Genomic DNA, 19,222 nt, shown 5'->3' with positions numbered 1-19,222 from the left:
GTTCGTGTCATACGCTTTTTCCATAGAAATGTTGCTATAACATCGAGCTTGTGGGTTGAATACCCTTACATCAAAATACGCTCTCTGTCCATAGCACCAAAAATCTCTGGCTGCAATGTCAACACGCGCCTCGTCTTGTTGATTGTTGGATGTAAAACGCTCACCCGTTAATGGTTTGAGACATGGCTCTGTTTCAACGTCTTTGCACACTTCAGACAATAGCTGAGCTGTAATATCCCTTAATTTGTTGTGTCGCCTTGCAACGAATCCTCCAGTATGACAACTCAGTGCATGCTGCATAGTAAATGGTGCACCGCATGCACATCGTTCCGGCAATCTGGTAAGTGGTAGGCTGTATCGCAAGCGAATAGCATCACAGAACGATCTTTTATCTAATGTAAAACCATATTTTTCTAACGGGAGGACTGTCAACCAGTCTGTTGAACAATCAAGTGTACGCATTTGCGATTCGTTTACGGACATGGCTTTTACGGCTCTTAGCTGTTCTTCATTTCGTTTTTTTTTTATCGACTTGAGTCTGACTCTTGACTTTTCGCGTTTCATCTTCTTTGTTACGCTTGACTTCTTGTTGTTCAAACACATCGTTGGAAGCCGCTTTTGTAACTTTTCTGGAGTTGTTGTATTCTATTTTGCAGAGTGAAATAGGATTGATAACACCAATACCACCATACTTCGGAGGTAGAGACAACAACAATCGTTTGGGATCATTGCAAATGTGTCCTTTTATCGGTACTGCAAGGAAAATTGTCCTGATGCAATCTTCTAGCGGCTGAAGTAAGGACTAAATTTCAGAAACAGTTCTCATGATGTAGGTGTATCTTCCACGTAGGAAGATACACCTACATCATGAGAACCTACACCATGTGTGAATGCACATAACGCTGATTGTGGGTCCACTCTTGCAATCCTTGAAAGAACTTTAATTCCTGCAACCCATTCTTCAACTTTTTGCTTGACAAAATTGTTTTTGAATATTTGCGTACCAATGGTTGCCCCGAGATGTTTACTACCTTCTTTGATGATTTTTATTCCTATATCTTTGAAGATAATTCCCGCAGATTCTAAGTGCTTCTCCTTTACAATAATCCACGTCTTGTTCTCATTAACATAATAACCAATCGATGGATCATGTAGAACCAGCAGATCCCACCATTGACGTAATTCTTTCAGCTTCCCAGCCCCAGTTAGATCGTCAGGGTAGGCCACCTGCTTTGTCGTATTTGAAGAATCTGAAGAATGTGATGTGTAGAGAAATGAGCTGTTTATCGTTGACATCAATGGTGTGATTCCAAGAGCGTATACAGCCATGGCAATTGGGTCGCCCTGCGTTGTCCCTTCTTTAGATAAGATTTCTGCTCCACCAAGCACATAAATTCTAGCAGGTCTGCTGTAGCAGTATGAGACGTAGGTAGCAATCGTTGGACAAATGATTTTAATGTTATGAATCATCACAGATCTATTGAGTGAGTTAAAAGCATTCTTGGCATCAATCTGTAAGACTCCTTCACAATCGTCATTGTTGAAGATGTCATTCATAGCATGAACAGCAATTTCACAGCCAGATTTTTGATCTGCACACAACTGCAATTTACCAGCTGCTTCTTTAGGACATCCTTCTTTAGGACAGCCATAACACATTTCCCCATTATTCTCCTTAAGACTTCACCAATTCCAATAGGTCTCAGTCCTGGACATTTATCTAATGGTATTAACCTACAGGACATTAGAGCTTCTATAGTCGCACATTGATTTACCTTCTCCATTTCGATCATACATAATTGCTTTAACATTTGTGCAACTGCTCTTCTCAGGTCACTGCCAGTATCACCATAGATATTTGAACCAAGAATTCGCCTTCATTCATCCGCATCAACTCCGGAGGTTCCGCAAGCCCCTTTCGTTCCAGCTGCACATTTCTTTACCAATTCGAGTGTTATTTCATCAAAAACGATTTCGTGCACATATTTTACTGGTCCTTTAAGTAATAAATTCTCATTCTTTGGTCTTGGCCTGGGGTGCTTTGCAATAGCTTCATTTGTAACGGTCATTTTTAGCTTGTCCGCTTATGTTTTATTTAACGGTACTTCTTTTCCAGCAGAAATGCATTTATTTTTGTGTTGTTTTAAACCACCGGCGCTCTTTGTAACCTTTCTGCAGGAACAAATGTGGATTTCTGCTTTAGGAGGTTCGGGATTTTGTTCTATCCTAGTCTGGGATAACGGTAAAACATTCTTCGTAGTATCATAGCTTCGTGGCCCATAGTTTGGATCAGCTCTGAAGAAGGAAATTTTGCTTCCAGTATCTGCCACAGTTGCAATCTCCTTATCGTTGTTATTATTCGTTGTGTTGTCCGAAACGTTTAATCTGAATGCAGGATTCAGCCTGCGACAAAATGTTTTTTGCCATAAGAACCATAACAGGTTCGTGGAATGGAAAATAAAGTAGTATTGTAAATTTCTTAAGAAGATATCATTGTGAAGAAGATTTAACTGTCTGTCGTCGTTGAAAAATTGCGTCCTTGTTGCTTCAACAAACTTGCTAACGGTTGCAAAAACTTTTCAAATTTCTTCTTATGTTAAGACGTCCGCCATCTTTAACGGTCAGCATGCGAAATCGTTGAGACCCAGCGTAAAATTATGTTCAGTCCCCTGGCTATTCAAAATGGCGTTCTCCGCAGACGAGTTGCACGAGTTGCAGAAAATTGGAAAAAGGAAAAGAACTTCAAGCCTTGGTTCCTTTACAACATCATGTGACGAACATGAAGAACTTGACCCAGGTGAACAAAGAGTTGAAGATGTCACCATCCAATTTTTTTACAAGCCAAGGACTATGACTCTACTCTGTGGAATACTAATTTTTATGTTGTATTTTGCATTTGCCAGGTAGGTACACTAGTTAGTTAGCTACCTACAATATTCCTCAATTGCATGGACATGGTAAAAAAATTGGAACAAGTGCACTGAATTACTATAGCTAGCTACACCTCTTCACAGTTTAAGTTGTTCGCTCATTTTCTGTATTAAAATCAATATAGAAAGTGTTGCGGAGAGGTTGCCAAGGCCGTCATCAAAAATATGTTGTGTTCGCCTCCTCCGACCGAATCACTTTTGGTAATAACAAAAACTCGCGAAAATTAATTTCCGTAAAAATTACTTCCTGTAGGGCACTCCCGTGGCTACTGACAGTTTACAGGGCGGCAAAAAATGGTCTACAAACGATGTCGAGTGGCGCTATGTCTTTACAGCTGTTTCGGAGCGGACAAAAATGCTACGAAAAAATAATTCGATTTACCCTCTCAGTTAAAACAGGATATCTCAAAAACAAAATAAGATTTTTATATTGTGTAAAAAGAAAAATAATCTTAGATAAATTGTCCATATTATTAAAAGAAAATTTTTTTTGGACACCTGTCCGAAATTGGTAAATTTAGGCCAAAATGTCTAGCGTATGATCCGCCAACTCCGTGAATCCGGTAACTCCGTGAAACTGCTTTCGAAGCCTACAACAACTTACCACAGCTCTGTTTACCATTTTTAATGAATGAATTCGGTTCAGGGGGTTTCATACTACCACTTAATCATTTTATCTCGAAACTCGCGCATGACAAAAATTTGGCTGAAGTTCAGCCAGCTACACGTTTTTGTGATTTTCCAGTCAAGCGCGACAGTGGTCATTTTTGATACCTATTGTTATCTCAGGTAATTTATTATAATTATGGTCATGTTATATCTTTTCTGAAAGCCCAATGACTCGAGAATGTTTTCTAATGAATATTTAAATTTTTAAAATATTTCTGCTAAAATTATAAGCTTTTGTATTAGGCAGTTATTTATTTTAAGAAAAGCTCTTTTTTTCCAAAAATTTTTTTTCGAAACAAAGCAACCTTGATTGCCAAGAATTTAATGGATGATAGAAAGGAAGACCGAAGTTGTGTTCGAAACGTTTCTATCTGCAATTTCTCTCGTCATTTTAGCTATTCTTGGTCTGCTAGTCATCGTAACAAACCTAAAATGCCATCAAATATAAAATCCAAAAAAAATCAAAAATCAGAAAAACCTCGTCGCAAAAATAGATCCTGGGCTATCGAGGATATGGAGAATGCTCTTAAGGCGGTTAGGGAGGATGGCATGGCAGTGAGTTCTGCGTCCCGTTTGTTTTCTGTGCCTCGGCAGACTTTAAAAGATCGAATTTCGAAGAGGTTTGATTCCACTAAATGTGGACGGAAGACGGCGCTAAGTGAAGCAGAGGAAGAGACCCTGGTGGGGTATGTACAATATATGGCGTCTATTGCACAACCCCTAACAATACCAGCCATTAAAATGTTTCCGTGGGCCATTTCTAAACGAAGTGGTGAAGAAAGTGTTTTTAATAAGGAGACCGGACCTGGCCATAACTGGTGGTGGGCCTTTAGAAAGCGCCACGCACAAAGTATCACGCTACGGAAGCCAGACAATTTAGATAGGGGGAGGTCGAGGATGGCCAATGTCAACGTCATGAATGAACATTTTACGTCGCTAAAAAGGGTCTTAAATGACCATAATATATTTGACAAACCCATGCATATTTTCAATGCGGATGAATCCGGAATAAACCTGGATATCAACGCTGGTAAAGTTGTGGTTGCTAAGTCGTCAAAGCAGGCGTACTCAGAGTCAAAGGGTTCACGCTCACACATCACCGCACACTGTTGTTGTTCTGCCGCCGGCCAAATTATACCTCCCATGTTAATTTTTGAGAAGTCATTTCCCTCTGGGGATTACTCACGTCGGGGTCCTATTGGAGCGTTGTATGCAAAGTCACCCAATGGATACATATGGTGAACTGTTCCTGTCGTGGATAAAAAAGTTATTCATTCCATATACAGCACAACATAGACCAACATTATTAATTATTGATGGGCATGTTTCTCATATAACAATCGATGTGATTGACATAGCGAGAGAGAACGATATCATTCTATACTGTCTGCCACCACATACCACCAACATTTTACAGCCCTTGGACGTTGGGATTTTCTGGCCCGTGAAACAATATTTTGCAAAACTGACAGGGAACATCAAGTTGGCAACCTTGGGAACTACAAGAGTGAGCCAAGTAAATAAAACAAACTTTACCGCTATCTTCCGTGAAGCATTCGAAAACGCAATGACCTTAGGAACCATAGGTAATTCCTTTCGGAAGTGTGGCATATATCCATACAATCCCGATGCGATCGACAAATCACGGTTGATGGGTTCGTCACAATTTATTAATGACATGTCAACACCATTACGTCAAGCACCTTCTACATCAAACTCTTCTGACCCCTCTATTGCTTCGGTTATTCAGACGACACCATCTGCGCTTACATCATCTGTGATTGCAGCACCAACCGCATTCACGCCATCTCCGATTACAACACCAGCAACTGCGTTGTCTACTACGCCATCTACAATGACTCCTACCACAGTCACGCCAGCTTTAGTAGCGATGGCCAGTGGATCATCTGAAAATATGACGCCAACATTAAAAAACAAAGATATAATAACTAAGTTGATACTATCAAATTTGATTGATCTTTTTATTTTACCTGTCCATGACCCGAACATCGGATGAACACCAGCAGATGCTTCTTGCTAAACGTAATGAAACAGAAAAAATAAAGTTGGAGAAAAAAAGGAGACAAGAAGAGCGTGAGAAAAAGAAAGAAGAAGTTCGTTCAGCGAAAGAATTGAAGCAACGGAAAGGAAGCGCAACAAAAATCGCGTTACCAAAGAACACAAGAGAAACAACAAACAAAAGAAAACGACCCCCAAAGATTGACTACAGAAGGTTTGCAGAAGAAGAAACATCATCTAGTGAGGAGATTGAAGAAAGTCAAGACAGCTCAAGTGATGATAACACAAGTGACGAATCTGCTGATGACGTTTGCAAAATTTGCAATCGAATGAAACCACCGTATCACAAATCACGTAATATCCTGTGGATATTTTGTGAGATGTGTGATCGATGGTTTCACGTCGTTTGTGAAGGAGCGACACCAGAAGACATAAATCTGGAAAAATACGTTTGTAGTTCATGCCAATACCAATGATTCCGGCAGGAACTGTTTAAGTTTGACAAAATTTGGTAATTTTTTTTTTTGCTATTTGATCCTTCAACTCCGTGAAAGCTTATATATCTTCTGTGTTGTAAATGGGTCGATTCTAAATGTAAAAAATAGGTAATTTAGCAAGAAAAGGTCACTCTAGTGCCATTAGAGTCACCAGAAAGCAAGAAATCGTGTTTTTCAAATTTCACGGAGTTGAAGGAAGCATCACGGCTTTATCGGATGATAGTGCATTTCGGATCCGGCTTATTTGTCCACTAATGTTTTTTTTTTCTTGTCATACCCCCCGAGCGGTCCCCGACAGATAGAGCTACGATAATAAAAGTTTGAAATAACCGATATGTTGACGATATGCATATAAGGAGGTTAAATGTGTTTTTTTTCACGGAGTTGGCGGATTATACGCTAATAATGACTTAAAAATTATCATTTAGATAAATGTCTTCCACAAAATCTCTGGAATAAAGTTAAGAAAACATGTTTTTTATGGTCCACAGGTTAGGTTAAATATCTGGAATGGAAATTACTTAATTTTATTACTGTCCGAAATTGTCCATAGGGTTATATTTGGGCCAAATGTGAGAACTATGTGAAAAACAGCCTATGGAGCCTTAATGTATGCTTAAAGTTCGTTTATTAACTAAATAAAAAACATTACTTTGGATTCTAAGACCATTAAAGATGATGTAGATGAAATATTAGTCTGTCTGAAATTGTCCAAAGGGTTATTTTTGGGCCAAATATGTGAAATATGTGAAAAACAGCCTATGGAGCCCTAATGTATGCTTAAAGTTCGTTTATTAACTAAATAAAAAACATTACTTTGGATTCTAAGACCATTAAAGATGATGTAGATGAAATATTAGTCTGTCCGAAATTGTCCAAAGGGTTATTTTTGGGCCAAATGTGAGAAATATGTGAAAAACGGCCTATAGAGCCTGAATGTATGCTGAAAATTTGTTTATTAACTTAATAAAAAACATTACTTTGCATTCTGAGGCCATTAAATCTTTAATGGCCTCAGAATCCAAAGTAAGATGATGTAGATGAAATATTAAACTGTCCGAAATTGTCCAAAGGGTCGCTTTTGGTCCTAAGGTTTTTCTAAGGATATATTAAATAAAACGTCATTCAGAGTCGACGGTTTCAACATTTTAGTTGATCATATTAGAAGAAAATACCTCAAGTTGTGCATAAATATTTTATTTATTATATATATACACAGCAATCATTTTGTGTTTCTTTATAAATTGTATAAAATAGCACCCAATCTTGTGATAAAGCCAAGTTTAGCTAACTAGGTAGCTAAAAACATCTTTGAATTCAACAATTTCATCTTGAGAAAGCCCACCAAAGTCTCAACTAAATATAAAAAAGAAGTATTAAGTTACTTAGCTACAAAATGCAAAACTGTAGGACCAAAAAATAGCTACTCTTTACAGAAAAATATAAAACGGGAGAAGCAAGATTAAAAAAGATAACAATTAGCCACGCTTAAAGTTTTACAAGCTGTAAAACAATTTCTTAAACTTAAGGGTTGCTCTAATAGCACAAAAATAATAATAAAATCCCTGCAAAATAAAGTAGTTTACTGTTTTGTCCCTTACCTCCTGCTCTGCCAAACTTTAGCTAGCTAAAAATTTGCAAAGACACCGTTGTCTCGCTTATTCAAACATTTTCGAAAAATTCCGGTTTTAAACCAGGATTCCCGGGTCGAGGAATCAAGTCCAAGATAAACACCACGCCGCCATAATTTTTTTGAGAAAAACCATACCTAACAAAACAAATGGCATCGTTATGACTCTCTTAGAAGTTTAATACTTATTTAATTAGACAGAAAAGGGATCACACTAACCAAATTCCTGTGCACCACTTTGGGAACGTTTTCTTCTCTTTTTTAGCGCCTGAAGAAGACTTTAACTTAAAATTTAAGTAGTTTATAGTTTGTGAGACAAACGGTGCACGGTACTGGGGCGATGAAACCTTGTTTCCAGGCCCCCCATACCAACTGTCAAGTCCGTAGCTAGTAGCACGGCGTTGCCACGAGGTTGGAAAGATGGTATACTTTCGCCAAGAATAATGTTTTTTTTCAATTTTGTGTGTTTTGTTCGACGAAATAAGGCAAAGGCATTAAGTGCAGCAAGGAAAGGGCACTGCAAAGGCAGGCAAGGAAACAGGAAGAGGAATTAGCAAGGCAGGGGTAGGCAAGGAATAGGAGGCACAGGCAAGGGCATAGTTAGGCAGGTACCAGAAAAGGCATAGAAGGGTAGGCAGGCTCCAGGAAGGGTAGGCAACGGCACGTAAGTATTGGCAGGCAAAGAAAAGGCAGGGTAGGGGCAGGCACCCTAGTAGAAACTCTTCCTCCATACTACTCAAAGATTACGTGTATACTCAATATGTCTAAACTATGTATCATATTAGTCTAGGAGTAGAGAAAATATTGAGGTACAAATAGTTCAAGTCCAATACCTAAAAAAAGGCATTAAATTTGTTACAGTACCAATATAAATTGAATCATCTTAGCAGAATTATGTGCCAATACAAGAATTTAAACAATTGGCCACAATGACAAGAAAATCATGTATATATTGATAAATTGGTGATTAAAAGGAACTTCGTTTAAAGGAATTTTACAATATTGATTTTTAATAACTCTTACAACATTAAAAATTCAAGGTACAGAAATTATTAGAGAAGCCAACGTGAAAACTCTCATTTTTTGAAAAACCTGAGAATAAAAGTCAATTTGGTTCCAATAACAACAACATTAAAAAGTGAAGATATAGGAAGTCCACGAGAAAGGCAAAAAAATTTAGTAAAAAATGCCTTTTTTGGTTTTTTGCGCCTACCAGGCTTATCAACACAAAACTTTTTACCATAAAGTGATAAATCTATTACAAAAACTGTGCCACACATTCATGAGGAGCGCTTTAGTACAAGTATGCAGTGTATTGTAAATCCTGTAAAGCACACACAGCATTAAGGTGTTTCAGGTGTAATATATTTTTCAAAAAATAACTTTCCTGCAAAAATACAGTTTACACGTTGTGCCCATCATAGCATATTTTCTCAAAATGTTCCTGTCAAAACTTAAAAAATGAACTTAATCAAGGGTGAGCACTTGTACAGGTAAACAATGCCGTACAATCATTTAGGTTTAAACTCTTACAAAAAAAACTTTAATGCAGTTTTAGTTAAATAGAAACACAGGTAGCAGTCTGGCGTTAAAACTAGGCTAAGCGCTTATAGTACAGGTATACTGTGTGGCACATCCGCAGGCCATTCCTTGAGACGAGTGCGATGGCACGCGCACTCGCCCGCACACTGGTAAGAAAATTTACGAGTGCTTTTTATTGCACTCGTAAATTTTTTATTTTTCTAAAATATAGAATGATGAAAAGGGCTATTAAACCTAAAGTAAAAATTCGTTTTTTTATGTATTTTTTTAGCATAAAAATAAACAACATAATATTTATCACGGGTTGTCCGTAACAGCGATGTACGGAACAATCTTTTCTAATGTTTATAAATTTTGTTATCTATTTATATCTCAGCAATCACAGTGTGCATGATAAAATGAATGGCGGCAATAAAAAGGAGATAGTTGCATGTGTAGATAGATAGATAGATAATTAATTGTATTTTATATTTATTTTTTATTTCTCTGTGGCTACCTGTTGCTTGAAGGTAGCGAACATAAAAAAGAAAATTATCGTCCATACTATATCTATTTATTTTAACACTTATCAATATTTTCAACAGGAATTAATAATTAAGTCCTGGGCACTAGGTTGTGAAATACTTGTCAATTAAACCTAAAAATGATACCTGCTATATTGCTCTCTTACCAGAAGCAAATCATTTCAATGTGCTCAATGTGATTGCAAAGATATAAATGGATTAGAATTACATTCAACACAAAAGAAAAATGATCTCCAGCATTGTGTTTCAGAGAGAGCTCGTAATATTAGCACTGGATAGCAATAGAAAGTTAAAGCAATTTCACTGTGTGAAAAAAAATTAAATCATGTAGTTGAAGTAAGATAGAAGTAATGCATGCAGTTATATTAATGTATGCATTTTATCCATTGCTACTATTTTTTCATTGAATGTATAAACTTTAAATTTCACAATAAATGACAGAAAATATAAAACTTATCACATAACCCGCACCACATTATAACCCACACCAACGGTTGAAGTCGTAAAAATCAACTTATAACCCGCGGGTTATATACCGGAAAGCACGGTACAAATATATCATATGACTTATATACCCTCTCGGTTAAAACAGGATATCTTGAGAACGAAATAAGATTTTTAAATTCTGCAAAACATATAATTCTGTGAATATTAATCCCAGATAAATTGTCCATTAGCAAAAATTTATTGTTGGACACCTTTCTGAAATAAGGAAATATGGGCTAAAACTTAAAAATGTCCTAAGAATTAACAATTAGACGAATGTCTTCCACCATCCCTGGAATAAAGTGAAGAAAACACTTTATTTATGGTCTATACAGCTTATATATACAGTACTTAAAATAGTAATTAACTAGCTGAATACCCGTGGGAGAATCCACTGAATCTCTCATTAAACCGATGTAAGGGATACCAAACAAAACATACAACACAGTAATATGAATTTTTAAAATATGTGCAGCAATAAAAAAATAATAATAAAAGAGAAAAAAGCCCTGGGATTAAAGTTGCTCACAATCTGCGTTATATTTGTACCCACTGAAACAGAACGCTTAAAAATATAAGCATGTCCAGCAACAAATAAAAATGCAAAAAGTTTAACAAAATCGAAGGTGGCTAACAAATCTGCTAAAAATATATACTTGCTTTGCCATACCCAAAATACACAAGGGAAAATGGTATACCAGACATTAGAAAAAATCGTTAAGTCACACAAATAAGGTTATAACAAAGTTTCCACAACGTACAGATTCTAATGCATCATACCAAATTAGCTATTTAGTCTATTGCATACAGCAACCTTCCCAATGCGCAAACGTGCAGTGCATGATAACAATGCAGTGTTTTCGAATTGAAGAATCGAATATTATTTTAAACGGTAACGTAACAGATGTAAACATTGATTTAACTTTGTTTACATTAAGGTTTATTATAACGACATCAACCACTTCGTAGCGTTAAAAACAGTAACAACGAAAAAATACTTTCTACATTTTATATAAACTCTTCTCTATTATATACACGCTGTGTTTTATAAGAATCTATTTTTTTTTTCGTTTCAGCGTTCATGTTCTTAGCTTTCCCTGGTGTACTTGCCCATTGTTTTGGAGAGAAAAAGGTTCAGTCATACTAATTTTTATATTAAAAGAAAGAACCAAGCTTAGACATATTCTTAGGATATTCTGACCCATTGTTTAGAATATATTCTTACAAAAAATGTTAAATATGTTCAGGCTAAAGACAAAACATATTTAACTTCATATTTAAGGGAAAGTTTAGCTGGAAGCGTGTAAACAGCGTAAAAACGTAAGCTTTACATTTTAGATTCTTATAAAAATTGTGTCTAAAGAAAACGCATTTAAGCTGAAGACGCAACAAGGAACTAAAAATTTAAAGGAAAAGCTGAGCTCTGAAAGTTAAAACGGTTAAAAAAAACGCTACACACCTAAACTTATCTCTTTACCAGATAAACTAAACAACACACCTGCCTTTCTTTGGCTTTCTCAGTTAGCTAGCATCTCTGGATAAAAGTCCAATCAGTTTTTTACTTCGATTATTAAACTCTGCTTCATCCCAAAGAAAACAAATTGAAAATGTATAGCTAGCTCCAATTGTCTGATACATTTCCAATCAGTTCTCTTTTTGACGTTATATTATCGTACGTTTTTCTTCTTTATAACAAATATTTCTGGCAACAACGTAAACTTTTTTTATTCTCGCTCGACAACAACAGTCGCTCTACAACGACAACAGTTTTGTTCTTTACTTTTTAGATTCGAATTATCATTCGAATTCGATAGTTTTTTTTAAAAGAAAGCAACTTCGGTCCCAGAACACAACAAGAAAACCGTCCAGTTTGATCACACATTCGTATTGTACACATACTTTATACTTAAATATTGTATTGATTATGTTTATATATCTTGTATCTATGGCAACGTTCTTGTTTATATAGACCTGTTGTATAATTTTTATTTTACTTAAAAATGGTGTATGACATTCGAAACGTCGTAAAATGTTGTTTTAATTTGTGCACGTACACATGGATGTCCAAGTTTTATCATAAAATATTGTCAATCGAATTTCTAATGTCTCATGTAAAAACAACAAGAACTGAAGCGGTTTAAACACCCACACGACACTATGATGATAAATAATTAAAAGGTATTCATTCAAATTTACAATATACAATGATAAAATTTGGTATAAAATGATAAATTGAATCATATTAAAATTTGTGACTATTTTTCGATAACTTAGATATGGCTGGAGAGCACACAACTCGAGTCAATTTCTAACATTATAATATTGTCAACATAATAAATCAACATAGTAAATCAAAACAATCATTTCAAGACAATGAACACCTCATTTGATGCGAGATATCTCGAAATTCGAATAGAATAAATATCTACTGGTTTCATTATTTTGGGTATAGTATATAAAGATACATGATAATAAGAAAACAACAAAAAAAAAACGCTGCTATACTCAAAAAAACAATACATAAACAAAAACTTTTGGCCAATATAGCGCGCTATTTGTGGTGGCTTTGATTTTGATACTATTGTTGAAATGTAAACTTTATATATTTGCAGAGTTGCTTCGACTGCTCCAATAACTTTATGATTCTATGACTCTCAAATTTACAAGACGTTCTCCTATCTATATATTAAAGATAAGATATTCTAGAATGTTCTAGTATATTCCAGATGTTCTATATTTAGCACATTGTTCATTATTCACTAGGTAAGTATAATTGTTCTCTATTTACTATTAGTAGTTTCTAGTATAGTTATCTTATTTCTGGAATATTCTCCAATGTCCCTTATATTTCTAGATAGTACACAAGGTTCTAGAATGTTCTTACGGCAAGAGTGCCTATTTTCAACACTCCTCCTCACTCGCAGTCCGTAAGGTTCTTCAATCCGATCATCGTTCGCAACTTATCAAATTGTACTCGTCCGATTCCTTTCGTCATTATATCTGCGATCATATCTCCACTTTGATATCTCCTCTTCAATTGGATTTCGTTTGATTTAACTTGCTCTCTTACGTAATGATATTTCATATCGATGTGTTTGGCTCGTCCGTGAAATTGAGGATTCTTTGTCATTGCGATGGCTGATTGATTATTTTCATTGATGATTGTTGCGTTTGGCTGCTTTTCTACCATGTCTGCTAAAAGTCGTCGTAGCCAAATCGATTCTTGTGAGGCTTTTGATAATGCAATATATTCGGCTTCTACAGTTGACAAAGCTACACATGTTTGTTTCTTGCTGTTCCAGCTGATTGCTACTCCGCTCATCATGAATACGTATCCAGAAGTTGATTTACGATCATTCAAATCTCCAGCCCAATCTTCATTAGAAAATCCTTCTATTGTTGAATTCTTTTCGTACAAAAGACCATAATCAATTGTTCCATTAAGATACCTCATGATCCTGTTAACGGCAATCCAGTGTTGTTGTGATGGTTTTGATGAAAATCTGGCAACATTGCTCACAGCATAAGCGATATCTGGTCGTGTTCTCGTAGAAAGGTAAAGTAACTGTCCAACTACTGATTGATACATCTCTGGATCAACGAGTTTATCTGTTTCATTTGATTGATGAGTTTGCTTCCAATCTCTACAGGTGTTGCCACAGGTTTGGAATTCTCCATTGAAAACTTCTTGAGTAGATTTCTTGTGTAACTTGGTTGTCCAATCCAAATTCTTCCTGCACTAAAATATTCTATCTTGACACCTAGAAAATGGTTCATCTTCCCCATGTCTCTGATGTCGAATCTATCTCCAATCATCTTGATAAATTCATCAATGCGTTTTTGATTGTTTCCGGCCAGTATGATATCATCAACATATACAGCGATTATGAATGTTTCTTCATCTGTTTCAAGCGTGTATATATAAGGATCGTTGTTTGATTGTTTGAAGCCCATACTCTTTAGATGTTTGTCAAGTGCTTCGTTCCAACATCTAGATGATTGCTTCAATCCATAGATACTTTTCTTGAGTTTACAAACCAAGTGTTCTTTTCCTAGAATTTCAAATCCCTCTGGTTGTTTCATATATATGGTTTCTTTAAGTTCACCGTTCAAAAATGCAGTTCCAACGTCGAGTTGATGTAGGTGAAGTTCTTTCTTGACTGCCAATCCAATCAACGTTCGTATTGATTCGAATCTCACAACCGGAGTTGTTTCGTCATAATCTTCTCCATATCTTTGATTGTATCCTTGTGCAACCAATCTTGCTTTGTATCGTTCTACATTCCCATCAGCGTCTTGTTTCTTTTTGTATACCCATTTGCTGCCAACAACTTTTCTGTTTGGAGGTAATTCAGTCAACTCCCATACTTCGTTTTTGTGTAGAGAATCCAATTCGGCTTCCATTGCTTGCATCCACTTGTCTGCATCATGTCCTTTGATTGCTTTAGAAAATGTATTTGGATCTTCTTCTTGAGTGATGTATACCCATTCTCCGTAACGATCAGGAGGCCGTCGTTCTCTTACTTGTCGCTCTTGCTCCTCCTGTATTTGATTATCTGTGTTTTCTTCACGAGGTTGTAATTTGATCTCTACTTTTGGTTCGTCTATGTCACGGTCGTCTTTCAATTCACAACAGATTTCATTGAATGTCACATTTCGGCTGTAAAAGACTCTCTTCTTGTCGTTGTCATATAGACGATATCCCTTGATTCCATCACCGTATCCAAGAAATACACTCTTCTTGGTTTTTGAATCAAGTTTCTGTCTTCTGTTTCCCCACCATTGTCAGTTCTAAACGTTTTTATCTGAATTCCAGTCGATTTTTCCACAGTTGCTTTCCATTCTTTGAATTTCTCAAACACTTCACTTTTGTGTTTCATGACATATACCCATACGTATCTTGATTTATCGTCAATGAATGTAACAAAATATTCTGCACCACTAAGTGATTTTGTTTCTATCTTTCTACAAACGTCGCTATGGATTATACCAAGGAGATTTTTCGATCGATCTCCTCCTGTCTTCGGAAACGGTATTTTGCTTTGTTTCCCATCAATGCACGGTTCACAAAATGTCCGTTTCTTTGTTGCATCATAATCAAACCCTTCAACAAGTTTGTCCCTTGCCAATCGTTTAAGATTCTGCACACCGAGATGACCGTATCTTCTATGCCAAATTTCTTCCTTCGTTGTAGCGTTATTATCACATTTCATAACTGTGTGATTCTTCTTATTTCTCAATCCATTACAGTTGAGATGGTAAAGGTTGCCATGCTTTGTTGCTGTACCAATGATTCCGTGTTTGGCATCCACGATGTCACATTTGAAATCTTCAAACTGAAACTTCTTTCCATTTGTTGCTGCTTTTGATACACTAAGTAAATTGTACGAAAGGTTACTGTTCCTTTTCCAATTGCTTGTACTAAATATCCATCACCGACAGTGATATCTTGTGGTATTTCAAGTGACGAAATTTCTTCGAACAATTCCTCTTCGTTACACATGTGACATGTTGCGCCTGAATCAACTATCCAGTTACTTTTTCCATTGACTGCCAAAGTATTTTCAGCAACTAAACTGATGATTTCTTCGTCATCATCTTCTTCTTCTTCAGCCTTACACACATTTTGCGGCTTCATTCGATTTTTACCGTACATCGAAGGAGTCTGTCTTTCGAACTTCTTTGTTAATTCTTTGCAATATCGTTTCACATGACCAATCTTTCCACAGTGATAACATCTGGGTCCCTTTCTTGGATTTCCATGATTCGATGTCATTGCTTTGACATTCGTTTCCAAAGTGTCCTTATCTTTCCGCTTGCTTTCCTCGTGTAACAATCATTCAGTTACGACTTCAAGCTTCGGTACTTCAGCACTAGCCTCCAGAGCTGTAACTAGCATATCATACGAGTCTGGTAAGCTTGCTAACAAATGAACAACTTTACTTTCATCATCCAACGGGTCTCCAATAATTGCAAGTTCATCGAAAATTTCTGTCAAAGCTTTAATGTGCTTTTGAACAGATTGCCCATCTTTCAACTTCAAGTCATACAAATTCCTGCGTAGTGTCAATTTATTACTCCATGTCTTCTTTTGGAACTGGTCTGCCAACTTCTTCCAAACCTCAGTAGGATCTTCTGGATCTGGTCCAAGCAGGTATAACAGCGTTGGTTCCACCAACAAAACAATCGTTGCTAACGCACGATCTCTACACAAATTAAATTTCGGAATTTCTCTCTCTTCAGTTGGAGCATTTTCTCTTCCATCAACAATTCCCCAAAGTCCATCTTTGATTAACGCCATTCTACACTGTACCTTCCAGGTAGCATAGTTTGTTTCATTTAATGGTTTTATCAATACTTTGGTGCTTTCCATCGCCATTTGTTCCGTATTCAACTAATCCGGATAATCCGTTTCGGGTTTCCACAATACGATTTTTCGTGCAAACTTTACACCAATCCAAACCAAAATCAAAACAAACTCGTCGGACACACAAGATGGCTTCTTCTTCTTGAATATTATTTCTGTAAATATTCAATCTTCTTGGGCATAGACTGGGCCCATAACCTGTTGAAATGTAAACTTTATATATTTGCAGAGTTGCTTCGACTGCTCCAATAACTTTATGACTCTATGACTCTCAAATTTACAAGACGTTCTCCTATTTATATATAGAATGTTCTAGTATATTCCAGATGTTCTATATTTAGCACATTGTTCATTATTCACTAGGTAAGTATATATTGTTCTCTATTTACTATTAGTAGTTTCTAGTATAGTTATCTTATTTCTGGAATATTCTTCAATGTCCCTTATATTTCTAGATAGTACACAAGCTTCTAGAATGTTCTTGCGGCAAGAGTGCCTATTTTCAACAACTATTCGCACCCCTTTCAACTTTTCGTTACCACCATGACAGAACGCAGCCCATACTAAATCACACATTTCTACGAATGTGTGAAAAAATGATAGAAGAAACAAATAAGCTTTAATCTAACCTCGTGATGAGTAAACATTGTATAATAACATTTTTCAGGATTACTTTGAAAAAGAGACAACTTTGTTCGCCTCGGTTTTCATTTTTTAGTTAATAAACTTTGTTTCCGTGAAATATGGCGCGCACATGGTAAACCGGGGGTAAAATTAAATTATTCTATCTTAAACGCCCAGCGGGGCTTTTACAACAAAAAAACAAATAAAACCATTTGAAAATAAAATAAAAATTAGTTTTAATAAATAAGGAAAAAGAGTTTTATTTTTTATAAAAATAAGAAAAGAGAATTAAATATTTATATAGTAACTCCCTGATTTGCGTTTTCTTTAACTTGGTAAATTTTATCGTAACGCCACGTCGTAAGAAAGTGACCTGTGATTTGTGTGACATGGCCTCACCGTGCGCACACACACACAAGGCGTATTAATATATAGATATATAAGCTTAATAGGGTCGTTTTCTTGTCATTATGAAATAAATTACGGTGACATTTAAGCTTTGTAGGGACGTTTCCTAATTGTTTTAAAAGAAAGCACAGCGACATTTACGAGTGACGAATTACGGCGAAATTTAACTTTTGAAGGTTCCTTTCTTGACATTTTAGAACAAAATGCGGCGTGTGTTGCATCGTGTTTTCAAAATTATAGAACCAAATACAACGATATGTAAGTTTCAAAGAGACGTGTTCTTTTTAATTTAGAACAAAATACTGCTACATTAAGTATCGTAACATCGTGTTTTCATAATTTTTTAACAGAATACCGCAATATTTAAGCTTTAAAGGAACGTGTTCTTGCTATTTCATAACGAAGTATGGTGACTTTTACGGAAAAATTATTTATGTTTAAGGTTTAATCAGTTTTACTTAGTTCAATTTCACAATTTGTTTCAATACGTATCATTTACACCTGTTTCACCTGTATCACAATTGATATTTTGACAATTGTATTAAATCAGTTCAGATCGTTTCCAAATAGTTTCATTTTTCTTACTCTGTTATAAAATATGACACGTTTAATTTGTTTTATGATACAAATTTAAACGATAATCTAACGATTTCCATCAGATAAAAATCGTTTTAGTTGGTATCAAAAATGAAACCATCTTAACTGATTATAAAACAATCTTTTTATATTCTGAGGCCAGATAATGATGTAAAATTGTCCAAAAGCTGTTTCAGTGCAAATATAGCCAATCTATTCAAAACATCTTTCCGAACCATCTATTTCATGATTCTCAGCTTAAGTCAGTAAAGATATTGTTTTTATCCTGAAATCATTTAAGGTCTGATGACTGAATCAATGATCTGTCTAAAATTGATTAAAGGGGTTTCAAGTGCAATATTGAATCTGTCCAAAATTTTCCATATTCTCAATTTTAAAAACACAAGTCCTGTACCTGTCACTGCCTTAGATATTGGCTATTACTTGAAACTACCCCTGAAACTCTATGAAATCCTTATGAATCGGAAAATATAATAACTTCGTTAGGATTATTCTGAGGACTTAAAACTTACAAAAAATTTTAAGCTTTTGTTGACATCACAGAAAAAGTGCTAACATTAGCAAAAATTTATTGCTGCCATTTTGTTCCTGTCATGATGTACTATAAGTGGGACAAGTTTCATTCAATTTGGACAAGCCTGTCAAAAGTTATATTATTGTTATAATATAGTTATATATATGATATAGTGAACACCTTGGTACAACGAACCAAAGTGCATTCGATCCTTTAGTACAGTGCGCAGGATTCGCGATGATGTCGCGATAGTAAATTTTTTTATCATTGTGAAAGTCGAGATCCATTGTGGGGTCGATTTTCATGATGCATCTTGATTTTCGCGATCCACATTGCGACCGTCATGATACATCTTGAAACATTATAATAACACTTAATGTCATGAGAGAATAATGCCATTGAATAAAAATAATTA

The 19,222-nt window shown here is 35.7% G+C and overlaps 2 protein-coding genes across 3 annotated transcripts in view; one reads left to right on the top strand and one right to left on the bottom strand.

Moving 5' to 3' along the window:
• Window positions 1-694: 694 nt before the first annotated feature.
• Window positions 695-2,646, bottom strand: LOC130646916 (uncharacterized). The gene is made up of 2 exons (XM_057452578.1): window positions 880-2,646; window positions 695-821 (listed from the first exon to the last, which is right to left on the bottom strand). Exons 1-2 carry the CDS (start codon window positions 1,657-1,659, stop codon window positions 810-812), a joined length of 792 nt encoding a protein of 263 aa, XP_057308561.1. The 5' UTR covers window positions 1,660-2,646; the 3' UTR covers window positions 695-809.
• A 3-nt stretch (window positions 2,647-2,649) lies between these two features.
• LOC130646915 (phosphatidylserine synthase-like) overlaps window positions 2,650-19,222 on the top strand; it is a 54,999-nt gene continuing 38,426 nt past the window's right edge. Inside the window, exon 1 of one of the 2 annotated variants that reach the window (XR_008982788.1) lies at window positions 2,650-2,903. Coding sequence is in view for 1 of the 2 variants with exons in the window: in XM_057452577.1 (XP_057308560.1) it covers window positions 2,683-2,903 (221 nt within the window). In the remaining variant the exon portion in view is untranslated. The remainder of the gene's footprint in view (window positions 2,904-19,222) is intronic. The other variant, XM_057452577.1, reaches the window with a different exon arrangement.

This window comes from Hydractinia symbiolongicarpus, chromosome 6 (genome assembly GCF_029227915.1).
Source record: "Hydractinia symbiolongicarpus strain clone_291-10 chromosome 6, HSymV2.1, whole genome shotgun sequence".
Taxonomy (NCBI): Eukaryota; Metazoa; Cnidaria; class Hydrozoa; order Anthoathecata; family Hydractiniidae; genus Hydractinia; species Hydractinia symbiolongicarpus.
The sequence above is the reverse complement of the archived record's forward strand: the minus strand, read 5'-3'. Positions and strand labels throughout refer to the sequence as shown.

Excerpts from the sequence above, each read along its gene's own strand:
- LOC130646916 (XM_057452578.1), bottom strand. The coding sequence starts at position 1,659 with ATGTGTTATGGCTGTCCTAAAGAAGGATGTCCTAAAGAAGCAGCTGGT.